Below are 24,577 nucleotides of genomic sequence, written 5' to 3'. Positions count from 1 at the left end.
GATATGTAATTATATGTGCTCCTCTCACATTCATCTCTGCAATTTCCTTTTAGTCATCTCTAATGGTTGATCTTCTGATTCTTAATAATCATCTTCTGACCTCTACAGAACTTGATATTCTTGACCAACTCATATTTCTAGTAACATTAATCAATCAACAAGCAATTTTTGACTACCTGCCACGTACTAGCCATTGAACTAGCTATTGGGGTTACAAGGACAAAAACTTATCCATGTGTAAAAAGGAAATGATTATTCAAAATCAGCATGCGGAAACTCTTGTTAAATGGAACTCCAACTTAGAATGCACTCTTTTCCATCACTACTTATGAAGGAACTCAGCCTTTAGAGTTCATCTGAATTCTGAATAATATATTCTTTACATAGTTTTTGTTAAAAGTGGGTGTGTGTGTGGAAATACACTATTCACGGGACATGGATAAACTGAACTTTTGGTATGAAGTCATGAAAAATATATTTCAATTAATTAATCATTTTCAAAATGAAATAGCTTAATGGTGAAAGGAAAAGTTTTTCTTAGGGATCTGGGAAAAACAAAGGCCTGATTTTATTACCCTCATGAATATATTAGTTAGAATTTTGATGGATCTCAGTCAATACCTAGGCCAGAACAAGGATACAGATTCAAATTTTAATTTTTTTAAAATTTATTTAATTGTGGTATAGGTAATAATTAGAAAACTGAGATAAATATTTTGTAATTTGAAAAAGAAAGTCAAACAATTGGCCATACTAAATAAGTGGACAAAACATTAGAGAAAAACAGTAATTCAGTTATAGAACTTTCAAAGTATCATCCACCTATCATCTATCTATCTATCTATCTATCTAATTGATCTAACACCTATTATCTATCCTCTTATCTAATGTCTATTATCTGTCATATCCATCTATTTATCTAACATCTGTTGTCTCTTTGTCTCTGTTATCTAGCTTTAGAATTTCTTTGGACTTCTCTATAATGTTCTTTTGATAGATATTTCCTTACCTCACCCTACCCTTTCAGCTTCCTTTTGTGTATACCCCATTAGATTGTAAGCTACTTGAAGGTAGAGAATACTTTTCTTTTTATTTGTATTTATATCGCTGGTGCTTAGTACAGTGACTGACACTTAGTAGATGCTTAATAATTGTTTATTGATTGACTGGAAAAAACTCAGAAACTTAGGAGTACATAGCATTTTATTTACAAAAATCCAAATTACTTGTAATATAGACTTTTTATACAATGGTATAAAAATAATATCTTTAATTTTGTTATTATTAGAAATTCTAGAAAAAAATCATTTTAATAAATTTTTAACTGTTTTTACTTTCACTTTTAACTGTTATTACTCAAATTTATATCTCAGTTTTTTTTTTTTTTTTTTTTACAATTTTAAAATATTTTGTTAGGTACAAATATTAAATTTCTTTCCTCACTTTAAAAGTAAACATATGAGATTCTAACCAGTCAAGATTAGAGACTATTAGCTAATAGAATTACTAGGCTACTATCTCTCTCTTTAAAGGAAGACCACCATGAATGAAACATAAAGAGGACATGAGTTTTCAATGGAAAATTTGTAGGATCATGAGATATACAATTGTGTTATTTTCCAAGAGCTAGATGAATAGTTTGAGACTGCCTGACATTTGTACATTTGTTGTCCATGATTGCCTATTAGTGATATAGGATTAATTTTCTCCTAGTCTCTTAAACAGACCCCTAACTAGGAATTTTGAAACCAGGAGAAAGTACAATTGGTTTAAGGGTATGACCACAACTGCTAGTATATGTTACACTTCATAGCACCAGATTTATGCCTCTGTTTTTGAAAAAAAAAAAAAAAATATATATATATATACATACATACATTTTCCAATTACATGTAATAACAATCTTTTTTTTATTTATTTAATAGCCTTTTATTTACAGGTTATATGTATGGGTAACTTTACAGCATTGACAATTGCCAAACCTCTTGTTCCAATTTTCTCCTCTTTCCCCCCAGCCTGTCCCCCATATGGCAGGATGACCAGTAGATAATAACAATCTTTAATCTTTGTTTTCCTTTTTAAATTTTTGAATTTGAAATTCTCTCCCTCCCCTTCATTGAGAGGGCAAGGAATTTGATTTAGATTATGCATGTCAGATCATGTAAAGCATATTTCCATATTAGCCATATTAGCTTGTGAAAGAAAATACAGATCAAAAAAACAAAAACAAAAACAAAATGAGAAAGATAAAGAAAGCTAAAAAAAAGTATACTTTGATCTGCATTCAGCCTCTATCAGTTCTTTTTTTTTATGTGAATAGTAACTTCTCTATTTAAAAAAAAATGGAATTTATTTTCTCTCTCATCTACCTTAGTACTCCATTAAAAGAAAAGAAAAAATATATTTCATATAATAAATATCCACTGTCAAGCAAAATTCTCTTGTTGGCTGTATACAAACTAGATATATCTGTTTATTTTAAATTTCTCACATCTCTATCAAGAGATAAAATATTTATCACTGATTTCTTTGAAATCATGGGTGGCTATTTTATTGTTTTTCTTTAAATAGTTATTATTGTATAACTTGTTCTTTTGCCTATTTTAATTTCATTCCTCATCAGAGTATAAATGTCTTTACAAATGTTTATTTTTATTATATTAATGGTAGTTTAAATTTTTCTCCTAGTCCTATTTAATTCATTCTGTATCAGTTCATATAAGTCATTCCATGTGTCTCTGAAATCATCTATTCTCTTAATTTTTATAGAACATTTGTATTCCATCTTATTGAAATACCAGAATTTATTCAGTTGTTCTCCAACTGAATGACATAACCCTTAGTTTCCAGGATTTTGTCACCACAAAAAGAGATGATAAAAATATTTTGTATTTATAAGACTTTTCCCCATTTCTTTGATTTCCTTTGGGTATAAACCTAAAAGTTGGGTCAAAGGTCATGTGCTTAGCAATTATGTGTTATGCACATCTATTTTAAAAAACTTCTTCCCAAGTGAATAAATTGAAATATTCCTTCACATCTTTGTTCAGTTAAGGAATATATGATAAAAAGACAAATAGGGATTCTGAATGATTTTCTTCTTTATGATTTAGGATGAATCCATTCCTTTTGTGATAGGAAGAGTGTGACTGCCATTCTTTAAAGGTTGTGTAAACTTCTGCACAGCTGACAGGTTCAGGTTCAATAGTCATATTTCTTGAGATATTGGATAAGGTATCAAATCCCCACTCAGGAAAACCTGAATTAAAATCCTATCTAAAATATTTATTAGCTGGTGACATGAATAAGCCATTTGACTTCCCTGTGACTCAATTTCCTCTTCTGTCCTCATCTGTCAAATAATGAGGGTGGACTTACTGATCTTGAAGGTCATTTTCAGCTCTGAATGCTTAATTCTGCAGACTCCTAAAGAAGGCACATCCTTTCCCTTTTTCCCTCCTTTCCTACTATCTTGCTTTGTGAGTCACTGATGGATTTATTCTATTTAGGAAGAGCTCTGTTTGCAAGTTGTGGACATTCTGACATGTTTAGGTGATATTTTTATGTACAAAAAAGGTGTGTGTGTGTGTTTGTGTGTATGTATGTGTGTGTGTATGTGTGTGTGTATGTGTGTGTGTGTGTGTGTGTGTAGGCTCCATGGCATATGTTAGGGTTGGTATCACAAAGGACAGACAATGAAGAAAAACATGTTTTCACCTAAAAAGACCTTGTAGTGGAAAAACCCCATGGTCTTCTGTTGCTTGGTAAAAATCAACTACATTTTAATAGCCCTGAGAAATGTCACTGAAAGAAATGGCTACAGGAAGAATAAAAATATTAAGCTCTCAACTGTGCTACAGTATTTTCCTTGCCTGTATGCTCACTTTCAGACAATACTTTAAAAAAAAAAGAAAAAGGAGTGGAGGAAGACAGAGAGAGAGAGACAGAGAGGGGAGAGAAAGAGAGAGAGAGAGAAAGAAAAAGAGAGAGAAAGAGAGAGCGGGAAGAGAAAAAGAGAAAGAGAGAGGAGAGAGGAGAGAGAGGAAAGAGAGAGAGAGAGAGAAAGAGAGAGAGAGAGAGAGAGAGAGAGAGAGAGAGAGAGAGAGAGAGAATGAACAAGCAAGCAGGTGGAAGGGAGGGAAGGAAAAGGAGAGAGCATGATGACCTTTCTGCAATTCAGTCATAATCTAGTCTCAGTGTCAGTGATAATTTCTGTATTACATGTAAATGCTTTTACACAGGGAGCATTTTTAACAAGCTACCCTTGATACTGTTTTAAAACAGAAAAGGAAGAAGAAATGATTAAGGGAGAAAATGATAGCTTTTATTCTTTTTATAGAGATAAGCACCTCACTAAGAATTCTAAAGAATAAAGATGGATCATTAGCTAAAAGATTCCTTCTCAGACCACAGACCAAACAAGAAATACCAACCATTTGGTGAATCTCTGACATCTGTTTCTCCTCCTCTTTTTTGGGAGGGGTGAGGGAGAAAAAGATCATCATCACCCAGGAAAACCAATAGCAAACTTCAGTGACTTTCTTCTTCATTTCCTGTGCAATCTTTAATATACAATATTCTGGTTTAGATGCAAAGTAAAAGAGTGGTGAAAAAAGAGTTAATTTCTTAAGGATAATTTGTTTCAGTACTTTGACCTGTTCCATAATAGGTCAAAACAAGTGGATGGAATGAACAGAAAGTCTCTGGATTTAAAAATGGAATGAGTGAAATGTAATGGACTGGATTTGGGTAAGGCTGGTTATTTGCTAACCCAACAATTTAGTCATTAAGTGTTTTGAGGCACTAAGAAGGACAAGTAGAAAGCTATTCTTTGCTTGGGGACATTGAGGACAGTATAATTCTAAAGCTCAAAGCAGGTTTTATTTTGCCTGTCTGCTATGTTAAGAAAGAAAGGAAGAAAAGTAAGAAAGAAAGGAAGAAAGAAAGAAAGGAAGGAAGGAAGGAAGGAAGCAAGGAAGGAAGGAAAGAAAAGAGAGAAAGGGAGGAAGGAAAAAAAGAAGAAGGAAGGAATGGAGAAAAGAAAGAAGAGGGAAGGAGAGGGGGAGGAAGAAAGAAAGATTTGGATGGATGGGGCAAGAAGAAGGAAAGAGAAAAAAAGACATTTTATGATTTTGTGTCCCTGTGTCAATTTTGGGGATGAAAATAACCACTAGGAATGCTGTTGCGGAAACCATCCTCACTTCTTCATTATTCCACCTTGTTGCTAGGTATTTTTGCTTCTACTTTTTTTTCCTTTTCAGTTTTTGTAGCAAACCAGAAAAACTTCAAAGATGATTATTGTGTGAGTAAATAGCTCAGAATTCTGGCAGAAAAAAATAGGAGGGTCGATCTTGGTCTCCATATGCTTATAACATTGCTGTCATATTAATCACAGTTAAAATGAAAAAATGTCAACATTTTTCAGCTGCAGTAGGAAGCTGAAAGGATATATATCCTTTAAATTGTATCTCTTATTAAGCCAATAAAATCTCTGAAGATCATAATGTTTGGAATGAGTACCGTTGATCCTACAGACATTTCCAAGCATCCTGTTTCAATTTGAGATACATGCAGATGGCACAGTTAGAAACTGTATAAAGAGGTGATTCACATCTGACATCCATTTTTGCAGTGGTGTGAGTTTGACAGATGGGCCAGAATAAGGCAAAACACCAAATCTCTTATCTTCTCAATAGGATAGAGGACAGGTACTGTTATTCAGTAAATTCCCAAGAGGAAAGATTAGAGAGTTTCCATCTCATGACAGGGAAGATCACCTCCAACTGATTCTCCAATACAAACATACTTGATTGGCGGTGGTGGAGGCTTGAATGGTGGTGGTCTTTCTGTGCTATAGGAAAGAAAAAAAAAAAACATGATTGTTTAAATCCTGACTTTATGTTGGGCAGATGAGAATATTAAATCACATTTTTTAAAATGGAGAAGCAAATCAAAAACAAAAAGAAAGATCCCATATATACTGAATTATTTAGGGAAACATTTTTGTTAGGAAATAGCAAAAGACTGGAATCAAATACTTGATCTGAAATATTTGGCCATACTTAACAGCTTTTCCAATTTGGAAGGAGTTTCCAGAGCTTGTAATTGGCAAGCATATCTTTTGAAAAATCTATTATTGACAATATAAATTGAATCTGGATAACATTTTAAAGAGAAGGTAGAATATACATTAAGAAGATATAAAGAAATGAATAAATCTTTGAATTGGAATGGGAAATCATAATAAAGAGACAAGGGTAAATTAAGGCATTTTCTTGAAAAAGAAGTGCTAAGAATATATTATAGGCTGACTTCCAGCAGGGATTCAGAAAACAAATTTGGTATAGTGATGAGAGACATCCCTGAGATAGACACATGCTTGAATTCTCTGACAAAACAGAAAAATGGATATATTCTTAATTTTCTTTAATGATTATTTTATTTTTCAAAAGCTAGAAGAAACAATGAAGAATTTCTGGACTTGGTGCTAAGACAGAACTTGTTGCCAAAGTAGAAATGAACCATGGGAAGAAATGATTATTTCATCTTATATTTTGTGATAGACAAAGAAAAAAAATTAAATTAGCATATCTTAGCTGTTAAAAGAGACATTTTCAAAGAGTTAATGAAGAAAATATTGGTACTTCAAGGACTAGAATTATATGAAGGAAGAGAGATCAAGATAATAGATATGCATAAGAATAAAATGTTGACCAGACAAACATGAAATATTTTGATAAAGAAGAATAGGGGTAATTGTCTAAATAGATCTAATGTGGATACACGTAAAATACATCAATAAACTTAGAGTTTTTTAAAGAGAAAGATGAAATGAACTGGAAATGGACTGTGGACAAATGGACAAATAACTTAGGAGAAATATAAAAGAATAGTCTAGTGGGTTCTTGTTTATCATGCTCAAAGAAGACTAAAATAACATCATGTTGTGGGCCAGGTAAAATTTTTCCATTTGTGACTGATCAGACCTATATGAGTTTAGAAGGTTCTACTACAGTCAGATACAAATAGTCCTTATCATGTAAGCACACCATGCATGATGCTTGCGTGCCAGTGCCTCCCATGTGGGTCCACAATATTTTTCAAAGTTCTTTAGAGAGACCTTGAAAGTGTCCTTGTATTGCTTCTCCTTATCTGTATTTGAGTGCTTGCCTTGTGTGAGATCTCTGTAAAAGAGCTTTTTAGGCAAAAGGATATTTTAGTATTTAAACAACATGGCTAGATTATCAGACTTGTACTCTGCATTAGTTTGAATGCCTGGAGAAGGGATCTAAGTTTCAAGTCCCTTATCTTGCTAGTTAATCTTCAAAATTTTCCCAAGATAATTCAAATGGAAGAAATTGAGTTTCCTGGCACAGAGATGGTATACTCTCTAGGTTTCACAGGCATACAACAATGAGGTCAGCACAAAGACTCTGCAGGCCTTCAGTTTGGTAATCAGTCTAATATCTCTCCTCTCCCATATTTGTCAGAGCCTCCCAAAGGCTGAGCTGCCTTTGACAATGAGTGTATCAATCTCATTATCTAAGCGTACATTGCTGGAAAGTATCCTGCCAAGGTAAGTGAACATATATGTGACATTCAAAATTTTTCTATTTGCTGCTCCTGATGGCTCCATGTATGGATAATGAAATGCTGGTTGCTAGAGAACCTCTGTGTTCTTGGTGTTGTCAGCAACAGAGAATCGATCCAAACTTTATTGTATCTCAGACTCATAGGCTGCATTGAGTGCACAATTATATGTGAACAAAAAAAATCACACACCAACTCTCCCTCCTCTTTATTCTTAACTTATAGCCTTTTCAAGTTAAATAATGTACCATCAATGCAGTAGCTGATTTTGATGTCATTTTCATCTTCATTGAAGATGTCAAATAAAATCACTGAATAATCATACTAAAATATAGGAGTAAACATATAGCCCTGCTTTACTCCTTTGATGAATGAGAAAGCACAAGAGCACTGTCCATTATCCAGAACCTGTGCAAACATGCCATCATGACATTGATATAATGGTACTAATGAACTTCTCCAATAAACCAAATTCTGCCATGAACTTTCACAAGTCATCATGACTGGAAATATTAAAGGTCATTGTCAGATTGGCAAATAACGTGTAAAGATCTCTATTCTGCTCCTGGCATTTCCCCAAGAGTTTTAGGCAGCAAACTACTGCTTGGCCCCTTCAGAAGCCACACTGGCTCTCAGGTAGACATCCATCTTCCAGGTAAACGAGCAGCCTATTAAGAAGGATTCTGGCAAGGATCTTGCTGGCAACAAATAAGAGAGAGATTACCTTGTGATACACACAGAACAATCAAGTATTAGTCTTATAGTATGTTAAAATTATTGTCAGGAATGTTAAAGCTTTGGATGAGCTCAAGTTGACAACAAATGCCAAGGAAATATTATTATTATTATTATTATTACAGCTATGATAGGAATAAGAGAAAGGTCATAGGATAGTTGACTATTACTCAAAGAATGATTATAATAGATGAGAATGGCAGAACTATTTATTGTCATTTTGTCTATTGACTCACTTCCAAAGAATTATGGTCTTTAAATTGGAAATAATAAAACAAAAATGCTCAATTGAAAGTATAAACCCAAAATAAGTGAATGAATGGAAACAACAATAATTCCATTAAGTTACATTGAATCTAACATGAGAATCATACAGCAATAAGTCATATTTACTTAATATTTACTTAATGTTTTGAGATAAAAAACCATTGAAGTGGATCTCAGATCCTTCCCATGATCCATTCTTTTAGGGCCTCAGTTTTATGTTTGATCCTCAGACAATACAGGTAGAGTAAATAAACAAATATATATAAATATATATGTATATATATACATATATTTATACACACACATACACACACACACACACACACACACACATATATAATCTCATTGGTTGATAGACCTTTCCCCTGACTTTCTAGTAGAGTCCATACAAAATGCAAAATCCATTGTTTGACATGCAGGCTAGTAGGCTTCAAAATAGATATCCACATGGGTTGGTAGAAAGTTAGGCCACAGACTAGCAATCAGGATCATTCATTGGTCAAGTGCTCATGCCCATCCCCATGATGGGTAATAGAGGAATGAGAAGAAAAGAAGAGAGAACAAAAACAGCTGGAGGCTTTTCCATGTAATCTCTTCCATGTTGGGCTTAGTCATCATGTCAAGATAAAACAAAGGTAGAGATCCTCTAGTTAGCTTCCCATGTTAAACAAATGAATTTACAATCTGCAGTACACACCTCTGAGGCCTCTTCTCAAGATTTATAATCCTTGTCCCCAGGGAAATCATATCAAGCAGATTAGTAGCAATTAGGATAAAATAGAAGTCCAATAAAATGAATTAAAATAGAAGTCCAATTAATTATCTATAATACTCCAGATCACTAAGCCCAGATATACTACCTCCCAGGATACTGATGGAACCTGCTGATATGATTTCTGAAGAATATATTAGTAATTTCTGGAAAATTGTGTAAAATTCAAAAAGCATTCTAAGACTGGAAATTTGAAAGGATTACTCAACTTGATAGTCTTGACAAGACAGAAAGATGTCAGTTAACCTGAGTTCATATTTAGGTAGACTTGGAAAGGATTGAATGTCCAGACCCAAAGAGAAGTGATTAGTGATAAGTCAATTGGAATGATGATTGTAATGGTATACTCTTTGAGATAAGTATTTGTCTTTGGTCCTGTTCAGGATTTAAATCAGTGCCTGGGATTTATGACAAACTTTTCAAAGTTATGCAGCCAGATCCCAATTAGTACAATTTATGAATCTCAAGGAATGGTCATATCATTCAAATTCACACTTCATATTTCAATCAAACTGGAACCTATTACTATATTTTACATAGTTATAACCTCATATAGTGTAAATTTGAATATATATCATCACTTTATGGTACTCATTATTCACAGGAATGAACTTATCTGCATATGACATTATAATAGCTAGCATTTATATAGCACTTTAATGTTTGCCAAACACTTTACATATTTGATATCTCATTTGATTCTCACAGAAATCCTGTGAGGTAGGTATCAATGTAACCCATTTTTACAGATGAGAGTCGTTGTCCAGAACTAATCGAGTTGTCCAGAGTCCTTAGCTAGAACATGTCTGAAGTAGGATTCTACTTCAGATCTAACTCCAATTCTACATGAGAAAATATGGATCTTAAAAGATTTCAGTATATTTCCCATTATTATATACAACATATTTATTGTATTTAATTTGTTAAAGTGGACTTTTGCATGTATATTTAATATATGATAAATATATTTATATATTATAGAGGAAAACCACAACCCATATATATGGATCTATAAAATATCTGGTATTTGTAATGGACTGCTAGTTTAAGCTGATTCCACAATGTGATATGGAAGTTTAAAAAGTCAATATGGTCTTTCTTAAGATTTGAATATACAAGTTGTTTCAGAATGAGGATTGCAATTGTCAAACTATCATTTGCTTTCTTTGGACCAGATTTCTGCCATATTGTGTTTTGTTTTGAACATCACATTTTAGAAAGGGCATTGACAAACCTCAACAAGTCCAGAGGAGGTTGAGTGGGATATTGGGGGAATTGAGTGTTATGGTATAAAAAAATTTAATTCGCAAAAGGAAAGTAATTTATTTGAAGAATTATTAGTTTGCTTGATCCTAGAAGAAAGAATAGAAACAATTGTGCAGGTAGATTTTCTCTCAAAAAATGAAAAAACACTTTTGACAAATAGTTCTCTCCAAAGGTACAATAAACTACCAATGAAGGAATATTATCTTTGGCAGTTTTCAAGACCAATTATCAGGGATTCTGTAGAAGTAATTGCTATTCAAGTACAATGTGGACTAAGTGACTTACAATTAATCTACTTTATACTTCTGTATTTATATGATTTTCTAAGATGTGGACCTGGGACCATTCCTTCAACATAATGAGGCATCATAATAGGACTTCAGTAATTTAAGGATAGACAATATTGTATTCGGTAGGGGACAATCAATGCCTTTTTTATGAGGCTTTGATGTTTGGAAAAATCATTTTCATAAATGCACTTACTTGATCCTCATAACACTGTGAGATAAACAATGGTTATCACCCTGTTTTACAAATTAAGAAACTGAGGCTTAGAAAGTTTCAATGATTTCCACAGGTCATTCAGTTATTAGATGGCAATAATAGGAATAAAAGCTAGATTTTAAAATCATGCTTACTTTCCAGCTGTATAAAAAATCCTTTGAGATCTTGAGAGAAAAAGAATGTTATATGAATGTGGACCATCATCTCCTCTCATAGAAACTGGTGATATGTATGAACTTTTATATGCATTATTAATTTGAACTAATTGTGGGTTATTTTTCAAACTACTGTGAGCTTTTTTTCAGAATAGTAGAATTTATTTTAGGGAGTACTATTAACAAAAAGCTGTTGTTACTGATTGTGATAGCTGTGATAAATATAACTAAAGATTCTGGCAGTTAGAGAAAAGTCAGTTGAGTTGGGCAGGTAGGGAAGACTCTTAAGTTAAGAGTTCTTAACTTGATTTGTTGCTTGGATCCCTTTGGCAGTTTGTTGGATGTTGTAGACTCTTTCTCAAAATAAATTTTTAAATAATTTAAGGAAATTTAAGGAAAGGAAGGTTAAATTTCATTTAGAGGTTAATAGGAATAATGATGTCATTTTCCCCATACAATTTCATGGACCCTATGGCATCTGTCCATATAGGTTGATAAAAGTGTCAAACACACAGCCTGAAGTTACCTATAGCCCAATACTGACAAAATTAAATTAAAAAGAAATTGGGAAATATTTAACAAGATAAATAAAAATGCAATAGGACATAAATAATGTTAATACAAGGTTTTCTAACACAGTATGTGTCCACAAAGATCCTTATGTACTATTTAGTGTTCCCCTTTTGTATTTGAGTTTGAGACTACTGATCAAAAGTATGACCATTTTCACCATGCACAGTTGAAGTGGACAGCTGGAATAGAAATAGAGACTGTGAGATATTAATAGTTAGAAGAATGTCTAGGGTTTTGAAATGTATTAGAATAGGGAAGAAAAATGTGAGTCAGATACTGAACTTACTGGGAAGAAGGTGGAGTATCCTAGAATTCCAATAATAATAATAATAACTATAAGGATGAATTTAAGAGAAAAATAGTTGCAAAATGATGTTGGTGGAAGAAAGAGTTGAATGTAGGAGTGGAGAACAAAGAATTTATCACTTTCTGGTATTAGACATCAAAGGACATTAAAGAAGGAAAGTTCATCTTGAAGAGGGTGCCAAGTGACTGTTTATTCAAGTGAAAGCTAACTGTTAATGAGGAAGGTAAAAGGAGAAGAAAAAGTCTAAGATGAAGGGATTTTGTTAACTAAAGATGTTGGGTCCCAAGGAACATGTGGGTGGATAAGAACTGAATAGGTTAAAGGCTCAGTTTATAATAGGAATGGAGGCTGTCAGTCTCATTTGCCTTTCCTGTTAATTCTTGCTCCCCTCTTGATCCTAAACTGATTTTATTTATCACAATGGACTTCAGGTGAGGGAAGTAATGACTATGAGAACCTGCAGGAGTGAGAACCAGCAGACCAGACAAGAGAATGGATATTCTCTGAAAGAAATGATTCTCCCCCTCTCCCATGTTAGTACCAGGGAAAAAACCCTGATTGCCATGCTGTGCCTCCATATATATAAAAAGGGGGTGTATTAGATAGAGTGATAGGCCTGGAGTCAAGAAGACTCATCTTCCTGACCTCAGACACTAACAAACCTTGTGAACTTGGGCAAGTTATTTAATCCTGTCTCAGTTTCCTCATCTGTATAATGAGCTGGAAAAGGAAATAGGAAATCACTCCAGTATCTTTTCCAAGAAAACTGCAAATGGGGTCACAAAGAATGGACATGACTCAACAACAACAATATAAACACTAATACTTTATATTTATATAAATTATGACTTTACATTATCCTTGCAATAATCCAATCAAATGGGAACTGTAGCTATTATTGTTCTCAGTTGATAAATAAGAAAACTGAAACACAAGAAATTTGATAGTTTACTTGATGATCACAGACCCACAGTTGCAAAAGGCATCTATCTGTCTGAAGTCATCTAGCCCAATCCTTTCATTTTACTGATGAAATAAAACTGAGTCCCATAGAGATTATGATAAGCTTAGGGTCACATAGGAAATAAGGATCAGAGGTTAGATAAGATCCCACTGCTCAGAATCCAAATGCAGTATTTTTCATCTTGGATACGTAATAAGTGGCAAGGATAGGGCTTGAGAAGCTTTGGAAAGTATCCTCCTGAAACATAAGGATAATAGTTCATAAGTTGATAGTACTTTAAAATTTGCACTTTAAATTTGTACTTCATAAATGTTATGTGACTCTATATGGTAAATATTCTTATGATCACCATTTTGCAGATGAAAAAAACAGTTTTATTGGTTTGCTATAGGTTGCCCAACTAGTAAGTATGTATGAGGTAGGATTGAATCCAACCTCTACCTCCAAATTCTGTGCTTTATCTAATATGCCATGTGGTATTTCTTCAGGTATAGAAAAGGGAATATAAAGCCTTCATTTTTTCTCCACCTCCCTCACCCCCCACATATAAAAAAAATCCCTTAAAAGCTCACTTTGTTGAGAAAATGCTGGGAATTTTTCTTGAAATTACTTTCTCCCCTAATTTCACACTTCGACATCCAGGCCCAGATGGGCTGAGACTGTTCAGAGATGCATGAAAATGAAAAATAATGAAGATTTAAAAGAAAACCCAGTTTAAGTTCTGGACAGAGGTGAGACTCATTTCTCATTTCATGCACACTGATTTGTTCAGCCTGATACATGAATGACTGCTAAGACTTGGCCAACTAAATGGAGAACAGTCTTAGGAGACCATGTAGAATAGTGAAACACATATCAGTCTTAGAATTAGCATACTTTAGGTCAAATTACACCTCTGACCCTTAGTAGTTGAGCTGTTCTAGGAAAGTCTCTGAAATGTAATTTCATTAGCTCTAAATGTGTGATAATAGGGCTTTTAGCTTCCACTATTTGTGTTGTTGTTTTGTACTAGGACTAGTAATTATTAATTGTGGCATATAGAAGAAAGAAATGGATTTGAAAGTAGGGGAACTAAGGTTCAAATTCTTCTAATTTGACATCGAGCAATCCATTATCTTTTGAAACCTGTATTTTCCCAGGTGTAAAATAAAGTTGTGCATGGAGACAAGGGTTAGACTTGATATCTACAGTTGCTTCTAACTCTAAATTTTAGATTCCTTTATTCCTGGCTTTGTGGCTCTGGGAAATTTATATTGCCTTTCTTATATTGGTTTTGTTTTGTTTCTTTGCTTGTTTGTTTCCCATTAATAAAATTGTCAGCTAGGTAACACAGTGGATAGAATGACAAACTTGAAGTCAGGAAGCCTCAGACATTTACTTGCTATGTGATCCTGAACAAATCACTTGACCCTATTTGACTCAATTTCCTTATCTGTAAAAGGAGTTGGAGAAGGAAATAGCAAACCATTCAAGTATTTTTGCCAAGAAAATCCCAAAATAGAGTCAGGAAGAGTTGAACATGGCTGAAAAGATTGAATAACAAGAATAACAGCATCAAAGTACTCCACTGAGTGTAAATTTAAAATAATCTTGACAATAGAAAGTAAAAAGTACAACCACCCTCCACATATTGAACAATTTATTTCCCCCATCCTTGATAGAGTACTCACATTTCCTTCCAGTACTGACACCACTTTCTTATTCCAAGACCAAATAGGAAAACGCATATAAAAAGCAAACCTGCCACAACCACTGGCCAAGGCATTCGACTCTTCGGTATGTTAGACACAGTACCTGAGAAAGACATACAGATACATCAGCTTCAAGTTCAAGGTGATTCAAAAGATTTTCCAGTGGAGAACAAAAAATAAAATGTTTTCTCTGACAGCTTTTCAATTTCTTTTTCATTAGGACAATGAAGTAATATTCCATTTGATTCTAATCAAGAAACATTAAAGCATGAGCAAAGGCATTGGGGAGGTTATGAAGGCAAATAAGGGGCAGAAGATGCCCCTAAAGACCTTATAATATGGGAGATGAGCTGTACATATCTATAATACTATAATTCAAAGAGTTGTGATTTCTTTAATACCCTACTACAGTCCATTAAGACAGATCAAGACCCTTTCTGCCTCTATAGACAGTATGTTCTTGGGCAAGTCATTTCACTGTGTGTTTCAGTTTCCTCATATGCAAAATGAGCTGTAGAAGGAAATGGAAAAGCACTCCATTATCTTTGCCAAGAAAACCACAAATAGTGTCATGACTGAAACAATTAAGCAAAATTGTCTTTAGGAATGGGTGTAGCTAAGGGTATTATAAGGCTCATATGAGATACTAATCGTAGAGTCAGTTCAAGAAACATTTATTGGATGCCTACTATGTTCTAGGCACTGTGTTAAGTTTTGGGGATTACAAAAAAGGCAAAAGTAGTCTACTCTCTTAGGGAGTTCAGTCTAGGCAATAGAAAAGCATTGGTTGGTAAATGAAGCCTTAGCTGACCAAACTCTCTCCTTAAATTAAAGGTTCTGGAAAGAGAAGTCTTTGTCCTCCAATCAGAGGGATGTAAGGGCCCTCAGGACAAAGGGTGTCTAGGAATGAAGTCACATTGCAGGATAAAGAGATTTCTGGGGCATGATGAAATCCAGAGGAGTGATAAAGCACTTTGCATATCTTAAAGCACTATATAAATGCCCATTGCCATTGCATCTCTCCCTTTACTTCCTCCTATTTTTCCTCCTTTTCTTCATCCATCTCTATTCTTATTCCTTTTTCTCATTCTCCTCTTCCTTTTTTTATTTTCATCCTCTCTTCTTCCTCATTCCTCTTTCCTTCTATTCTTCTTCCTCTTTCTGCTTTCCTTCTCCTCCTCTTTTCCCTCTTTCTTTCTACTTATTCTTTCTTTACTTCTTCCTCCTCCTCCTCTTCCTCTTCTTTCTTCTCATTTTTTATCCTACAGTCGACAAGCTTCCAGTATAGTAAAAATTTCATTAAGCTCTTGCTGAGCTCAAAATACATTTATAGGGCAACACAGGGCCATGATGGCAAATGTTTAAACATCTAGGCTCACCAGAGGGAAAAATGTATGTACAAGAATTTAAAGTTTAATTTTTGTTATTAAAATTTCCTAAAGAATAGGCAATCAACAAAGCAATGGATTAAGCTTTGATTTACTGATTACAGATTCCTGAGGTGTAAATGCTCACAATGAAAATTTAACAATTATTTTTCAATTAGAGATGACTTGAACGTACCCCTAGCTATGGCTGAAAATTATGCCTCTTAGTCTTTAGCTATGCTAGGTCTCAGGCAATTATACACATTTCAATGCCAGCCTAGCAAACTAGAACAACAACATCTTCTCCCTCTTAGAATCCCTACCTTCTTTCAAAGCACAGGTTGAATTCTGCCTCTTTCAAGAAGTTTTACTGATTTCCTCAGTCCCTAGTACTCTTTGCCTCCTGAAATGACATTCTGACCATCTGCACAATAACCTCAGAAAGAATAATAATAATAATAACAACAAAGGGAATTTAAAAACTGGATGCCTTATCACCATAATAGCCAAGTTTGGTGTTGGTTTAGAGTTCAGGAAATGCATCTCTTCCAACTTTGCCAAAATGGAAAACTGTGGATGTGTAGATAGTATATTAACTGTCAAGGCAGAGTTTACATTTTGATTAACTTTGTTAAACTTTTCCTAGGGATAGTTTATTGTATAGGAGAGAGTGAATTGACAGTTAGATAGAGATATATATTCCAAATATGTTTTAATATACATATCAAATATACACATATACATATCCAAGTCGATAAGGACTACTTTCGATGCAGCAAACTATCTCTTATTACAAAGATATATGTATGTGTTATAATGTGTATATATAATATGTAGCATATTATGTACATATATAATATGTATGCTTGGAAGTATGCAAATAGATGAAATATATACTTATATATCATATATATTTAGATACATATAAAATAAAATGATATATATTTGAAAATGAAGGTAATATAAAAATGAAACATTAATTGAATTAGATAATTTAAAAATTACTTTGAATAATTTTGTGAGTTCTTTTACTTAAGCAACTATACTTATATGCTGTTTCCCATCTTCGATACAATGTAAACTTTTCCCTCTGCCTCCAATTTATTTCATTCCCAGTCCACAAACAACACTTGTGTCAGTAAAGGTTGCTTTGCAACTTCTTCAGATGTTACAATTCACAACTGTGGAGGCTCTCGGAGAGTTGACCTGCTCCTTCACCCAGGCATTATCTTTAACACTTGACTACAGAAAATACTTGCTTTTTGATGCCCTATCCAATGATGATTTAATGGATCCAATATCTGTCAGATGGTAAGTGCCTGATAATTATTTATTGAATTACATTTAAATAGGAGTGGGGCTATCTAATTCTGAGACATGATAGATATTTCTAAATAGGATAATTTCACTGGAGATGGAAGAGTGGTATTTGAGCTGGGTATTTAAAGGTAGGAAGATTTCAGAAATCAAGGGTGGAATCAGGGAAGTCTGGGCATAATAATAAAATGTGTGGCCAAGTAATGGTGGGTGGAAGAGATAAGATGACTTGGAGAAGAGTAATATAATTCAGCCTTCAGATAGGAGACTTGAAGGAGAGGAGTGAAATCAAGGTGGAAAGATAATTGGAATCTGAAATTGGAAGACGTTTAAAGAGCTGGTATCTAAGAATGCATTAATTAAAGATGAGACTTCACAAAATTAACCACTCAACTCTGACTTATGTGTCTACTAGTAAGAACTACTTGATCTTTCAGGATGTCCTGAATATCTTGTACTGTCATTATTGGGAGAAAGATGGCTTTCATTGGCCTGAGAACTTGAAAAATCCAATTGAAATCCTATGGAGTACAAGGAAAGATTTTTGCTCAAGGAAAGACTACAGATCCTTAGTGTTGTAGCCAAGATTTTCGCCCCCAGTCATTTCTTTATTATCCAAGGTCTCATTATCTCAAGTAAGGATGATATAACCCAGGGGTTCTTAACCTTTTTTGGATCCTAGATTTCATTGATAGTTTGGATAAATTAATGGATCCTTTCTCAGTATAAAATATTTAAATGCAAAAAGTAAAATATACAGGATTGCAGAGGAAACCAATTATGTTCATTGAAATGCAGTTCTGAAATACATAAAATTTTCACAAAACTCAAATTAAGAACCTCTGAATATTGAGTGGCCTAGAAACTGCCTCCTTTTGCCCAGCCTCTAGCTAACCTCACAAAGAAGGAGGGAAAGATTTTTTTAAAATAGAATTAATTATTATTGCTTCTTGCTGTGACCTGGGAATCAACATATTGCCCTGGCTCTCATAATATCTGGCACACAGCAGATGAGACAGAGGAAGTCTTTGGGTTATCTGTGTGTATAACTCATCTTTCCTTGGACGTCTTTTTTTTTTTTAAACAATAGTTTATCTTAAACCTAAACTTCCAGCTAAATGTGAAAAAAAAGGATTTTCAAGTAAATGATGCAGTAATAGAGACCTATATAACTGTTAAATTATGATTTCCCCCTCATAAGACTAAAGATACAGGACAAAAACTGTCTATCTCTATGAATGTATATATTATAAAGTAAAGGGGGTTGTTTAGAATCAGAGACATTTTAGACCTATATAATCTAGTTTTATCATTTTAGGCATGAGGCAACTGAGAACTTGAAAGACAAAGGACCTACCCAAAGTCACACAGCTACTTATAGCTGAGTATTGGACAAGATGATCAATGTTTATAATTTCTAGTTAATTTATATTATTTAGCTGATCCAATAACATAACTGGAGCAAAAAAAATCAATCTGAATTAATTTTCTTTCATTACTTTTGCTAGGTTGAAGGCATAGAATGGGGCCTTATATTTCTTTCATAACTTCCATAGTGTTTTATTAAGGCATCCCACACATATAAAGATTGAATCATTTATATCCCGAACAAATAGAATTTTAATAAAATAGTTCTTCCATATCTTTTCTAGTTTGCAGACCACTTGTCAGTTGTTATTCCTGAAGATCATATGGTTTCAAGGGCACCTAGGTGGTAAAATGTAGAGTACTAAGACCTGGAGTCAGGAAGATGCTGCTTTATGAGTTCAAATCTGGTATTAAACACTCACTAGCTGTGTGACACTGAGCAAGTCATTTAGAACTCTTTGCCTCAGTTTTTTCATCTGTAAAATGAGCTGGAAAAGGCAAATTTCTACTAGAGTTGCCAAGAAAACCCCAAATAGGGTCATGAAGAATTGAATATGACTTATAAATGACTAGCCAATAACAATGTGAAAACATTATTAATAAAACAAGGTGTGCTAATAATAATAACTGGAAAGACATTTTTTTTCAAGCTCTAAAATCTACTACCATGGTATACCACAGTGAACAGCATTTACTAGAGAGCTTACATAGCTCAGTCAGAAGTTAATGAAGAGGAACTATTCTATTCTTTCTCTATTCTCTGCTATAAAATTATCTTTGCTTCTCTCCCTCATATCTCATTCTAATAAGCTGGCAGGTTGCATCTATCTTTTTCCATTTAGTTCCACAGACTATCCTATAGTTCAGGACTTCATCACTTCTTGCTTAGATTACTGCAATAACTTCCTAACTGGTCTTCTTGCCATCAGTCTTTTTCCTCTCCAAGCTGCCAAATTCATGTTCTTAAAACATTTTATTACTCAAAATCATTGATAATAAATACTCTATTGACATTAGAGAAAAAATACAAGCTTCTCTATTTGGTATTTAAATTTTCCCCACCTCTAAATCTGGCTTTCACTTATCTTTCAATCTTATTTCACATTATTACACTTCCCACACTCTTCATTTCAGTCTACCTGGATTGCCATCTATTTCTGTATTTATTATATCATAGTATAGTATAGCATGGTATAGTATAGTACAGCATAATAGTTTAGTATGATATGCTGTAGTATTTAAGGTATAATATAGTATGGTATGGCATAATAAAGTATAGTAGTTTAGTATAGGATGGTATAATATATTGTAGTATAACATAGCATAGTATAGTTTAGTATAGTATATGATATATGATATAACTTCTGCTTCTAGACATTTAAAAAGACTCATGTCTACAATGCATGCCTTTCTTACACCGGGCTTCCTTCAAATGTTCTTTTCATCTCCTTTCTAGATTAGTCTAGATTGCAGTCAGTTTCCTGGGCTCTCTTATCATGAATTCTTCTTAGGATCTATATTTTGAGGAGGGGTTCAAGATTCCCAACTTTAAATTCCCCCTCACCCCATTAGAAGATTGAGGACTTTTATAATGGGCCCCTGTGAGTACATTCATTCCCTGCCCCATTTTTACTCCATTTTGTGTATCATTTCCACCGCTAGAAATTAAGTTCCTTTAGGGAGAGACCATCTTTATGTTTACTTCTATTTGTATCCCTGGCATTTGGTACAGTCCTTGCACAAAGTAAACACTAAGTATATGCTTGTTGTCTTGCTTTGACTTAGCTTTTCTGTCTCCAATCCATCTTTCACACAGCTGCCAAAGTGATGTTCTTAAAGTCCAGATTTGACCATAGTCCTCTGTTTGAGAAATTCCAATGGCTACCTATATTATCTGTAGGATCAAGTACAGACTCTTCTATTTGCCATTTAAAGCCTTTTACAATCTGGTTCCAACTCATTGTTCCAAGATTATTGTGAATCATTCCCCTTCACATACTCTATGATTCAATCAAACTAGTTTTCTGGCAACTTCTTCACACATGACATTTCATATTGATGGGGTACAACTTCTAGGGGAAGTATAGCAGTAATCCTGAGGTCTTCTGACCTTAGGAGGGTTATTATTCTAACAATCTGTTTGTCAATGATCCTAAAGTTTCCTGGCCTTAGAAATAGTATAGTATAGTACTATAAACATTATTGATTGCCAGATAACCACATGTTGGTCAGTAATAACAAAGTTTCTGAGACAATAATGAAGTACATATCAGACTAAATCATAAGATTCAATAGATGCATACCAGACCACTCCTCAATTTTACACCTAACTTCTGTCATAAACTAGGCATATCAGTGACATGAAACACCCAATATTTCTATCTTTTTCCTATAAGTTTGTTTTTTTGCTCTTGGTTCTTTGTTAAATTCTTTTGGGATTTAGCCCACTTCAATTGGTGTTACAATCATAATAAACTTTGTCCCTTAACTTGGAGATGGGTTCAAGTCTGCAAATTCTTTTGAGACATCTCATGATATCACTCTGCAACCCCACTCTTTTAGGATCTCCTTTGAACCTCAACAATATCACATCTTTTGAGTTTTTCGTATTCTGGTCCTCATGCCTAACCTCCTTCCCAAGGCTATCTCTTAGCATTCCTGTTTTCCTTCTAAGATAAGTTTAAGCATTACCTTTTGTACAAAATTCCTGACTACTCTAATAGCTAAAACTTTTCCCACCCCAAATGCCCTACATAGACTTTTGTATTTAATTATATTTGAGCATGCCTTTCCTGATAACATGAAAGACAGTATGGTACAGGGGTTAGAACAGGGTTCAAATCCCATTTCAGATACTTACTAGTTGAATGAGTCAGCAAGTCACTTAACCTCAGTAAAATGAAGGGGTTGTTCTCTGGTTTTAAAGTTCTATTCTTGCTTTAAGATTTTTGATCTCTATAAATTCCTTAAAATGCAAGGATTGATTTTTTTTTTCAGTCTTTCTATGTCTAATGTCTAGCATAGTTCTGACACATAGTAGATATTTAAGATAATTCTTGTTGATTTAATGAAATCACAACTCAGAAGCCATTTCCTACAAGAGGTCTTTTCTGATCTCTTCTCTTTTCTCAACTCATAAATACTTTTACTTTAGAAATGACTTTATTTTACTTTGTATTAAATTCTCTGTATAAGTATCATTTCTCCACTATCTCCTCTTCTCCCACTTAGAATACAAGGTTTTTGAGGGAAGGGGTTATTTTATTTCTATTTCTGTATCTCTATTGCCTAGCAAAGTTTCTTAACCATAGCATGATTTTTTTTGAAATTTTTAGTTATTTTATTTTTAATTTATAGAATAAGTTAACCATTTTCATAATATAGTATAATGAAAAAAATGATTGAACATAAAACTACAAATCTATTATGTACAATTTGTTATTCCTTTTAATTGTGTAATAAAATTATCGTTAAAATTTCCTTGTTTTCCTTCTCCATACTCTGGAGATGACTGCCATTAGAGACAAATATATGTATACATGTGTATATATGTAAAATCATTCTATACATATTTCTATTTATCAGTTCTTTCTGTGGATACAGATATCATTTTCCTTCCTATGTTCTTAGTTGTTACTTTGGTATTTATAATAGTCAAAATGACTTATTTGCTCAGTTGTTCTTAAAACAATATTGCTGTTACTAGATACAACATTCTCTTGATTCTGCTCATTTTGCTCTTCATAATTTCATGCAAATATATCTATGTTTTTCTAAGATCTTCAACTGGATCATTTCTAATATTGTGTTTGTGGAATTGAGTCTCAAACTTGGGTAAACATATTTCCCACTCAGCCACCAACCTGATTCTCTGGGTATTAGTAGCACATTTATTCTTGGGGTCCTCTAGGTCTTCATAGTGATAATAAAGTAATAAAGCAGAGGTAGTAGAAAGAGTTCTGAATTTGGAGACAGAGGGCTTGATTTTTAATCCTGGCTTTGCAACTTTCTGCTTGGGCAAATGATTTTACCTTTTTAATTTCATATCCTCTTATTTGTAATATATGAATCTGTTGGAGTAGAAGATTTTTAAGGTCCCTTCTGATAAGGTCCTGTATAACCTGGTGGAGCTGGCAGAGAAAATCTGAAGAACTGATAAGATTATTTCCTGAGGCAAGCAGGGAAATGCAGTGATGGGGATCAATTTAACTTCATAGTTCCACTATCTGTGGAGATCATGGCTAGTCCTACCTTGCTGTGTCAACTCAGAAATCCAAGTTATATCAAAGCCCTGAGATTAAATTTCTCTTTTATATCTGCCTATGGCCCATGCCATCTTTGCTGAATCCCTTTTGGGTTAGCCTGCCATGACATTCTGCCTCATAGTATCTTTCTCTTCATCTCTCCCCTATTCCTCATGATGCCTTTCCTTTCATACCCTCACCAATCCTCATGGTGTCTTTTTTCTTCTTATAGCTAACTAACTCTTTTAGGATGCTAAACTCTTCTTTAGATTTAGCCTGCCAGTCATGACATACTCACACCTCATGGCATATTCTTTAATGGATTCTCTCAAACTCTTTTCCTTGGTAACCCTATTGCTCTCTCAATTCTATTTCATGTTTACCATTCCTGGAGTCTGTTGTGTCTCTTCATTTTTTCTATAACTTTTCCTAAATAAATGTCCCTTTTTGACAAAGAGAATGGCCATTGTGAATTCCTCACATGACAGAACACCAACATTTGGTGCCTACATCAATCTCATTATTTGGTGCTGATCAAAACACATCGTATCTATATCTTTTGAAATTAAAGTAGCTAATTTCCCTCCCTAAGAACCTAACTGATTAGTAATAAAGATGAGTACTCTGAGATAAAGGAAACAGATTCTCCTGGGTAGAAATGAAATGGTTAATCACAGTCAGTTTCTAATTGCTGAAGGTCTTTGTTTCACAGCAGAGAGCCCATAAGCTATATCTCTCTTGTAAAAATATTTAGTCCAACTTTTGATATCCTTGTTGGATAATATGACTTTAAAAACAAAACAAAAACAAAAAGTATGGTATTTAAAAACAAAGGCAGGAAAATAGCTGGTATAAAACCTACTACTGACATGGGAATAATTATTCTTAGTAAACAGACTGGCAGTTGTGGTCAAATAGGTAATTCACTGGTTGTGCTGAAAGGAATGATAGTCTTTATTACCCTCTGAGACTATAGGAATTTGATTGACAGTCTCAAGTGTAATATGATCACATCGTAAAACCAGAATTAGACTCAGGTTTCTCTCTCCTTCCCTCTATCCCTCCTTCCCTCCATCCCTCCCTCCATCCTCCTTCCATTCTCTCTCTCTCTCTCTCTCTCTCTCTCTCTCTCTCTCTCTCTCTCTCCTCTTTTATATTCTTGTGGCTTTCATTTTCTCTCTCTCTCTCTCTCTTTTTTTTTTTTGCCTAGCCATTCTGGAACTACTGTATGTATTCTTTGTTATAAAAGAACCTATGAACTAGGCCAACAGCTGCATAGAATAGAAAATTTGAGCTGAGGAATGGTTTTGGCTAAAACCAATACTTTCTTAATTCCAAAGTGAGGGGTGGGGTGGAGGAAAGATGAATAGGAAGATTCAAAACAAAAGAGATATTGTGCCAAAAGAATCTTCATCAGAATTTTGACAACTCTCAGGAATTCTTATGGAAGCTGGTAG

The 24,577-nt window shown here is 33.9% G+C and overlaps 1 protein-coding gene across 1 annotated transcript in view; it reads right to left on the bottom strand.

Moving 5' to 3' along the window:
* Window positions 1–5,066: 5,066 nt before the first annotated feature.
* CD96 (CD96 molecule) overlaps window positions 5,067–24,577 on the bottom strand; it is a 121,675-nt gene continuing 102,164 nt past the window's right edge. Inside the window, exons 15-16 of the mRNA XM_031959641.1 lie at window positions 14,804–14,927; window positions 5,067–5,851 (exon numbers count right to left, since the gene is read on the bottom strand). Of these exons, the coding sequence (XP_031815501.1) occupies window positions 5,743–5,851; window positions 14,804–14,927 (233 nt within the window). The 3' untranslated portion in view covers window positions 5,067–5,742. The remainder of the gene's footprint in view (window positions 5,852–14,803; window positions 14,928–24,577) is intronic.

This window comes from Sarcophilus harrisii, chromosome 3 (genome assembly GCF_902635505.1).
Source record: "Sarcophilus harrisii chromosome 3, mSarHar1.11, whole genome shotgun sequence".
Classification (NCBI taxonomy): domain Eukaryota; kingdom Metazoa; phylum Chordata; class Mammalia; order Dasyuromorphia; family Dasyuridae; genus Sarcophilus; species Sarcophilus harrisii.
Note: the sequence above shows the minus strand (reverse complement) of the source record. Positions and strands in the feature narration are given on the sequence as shown.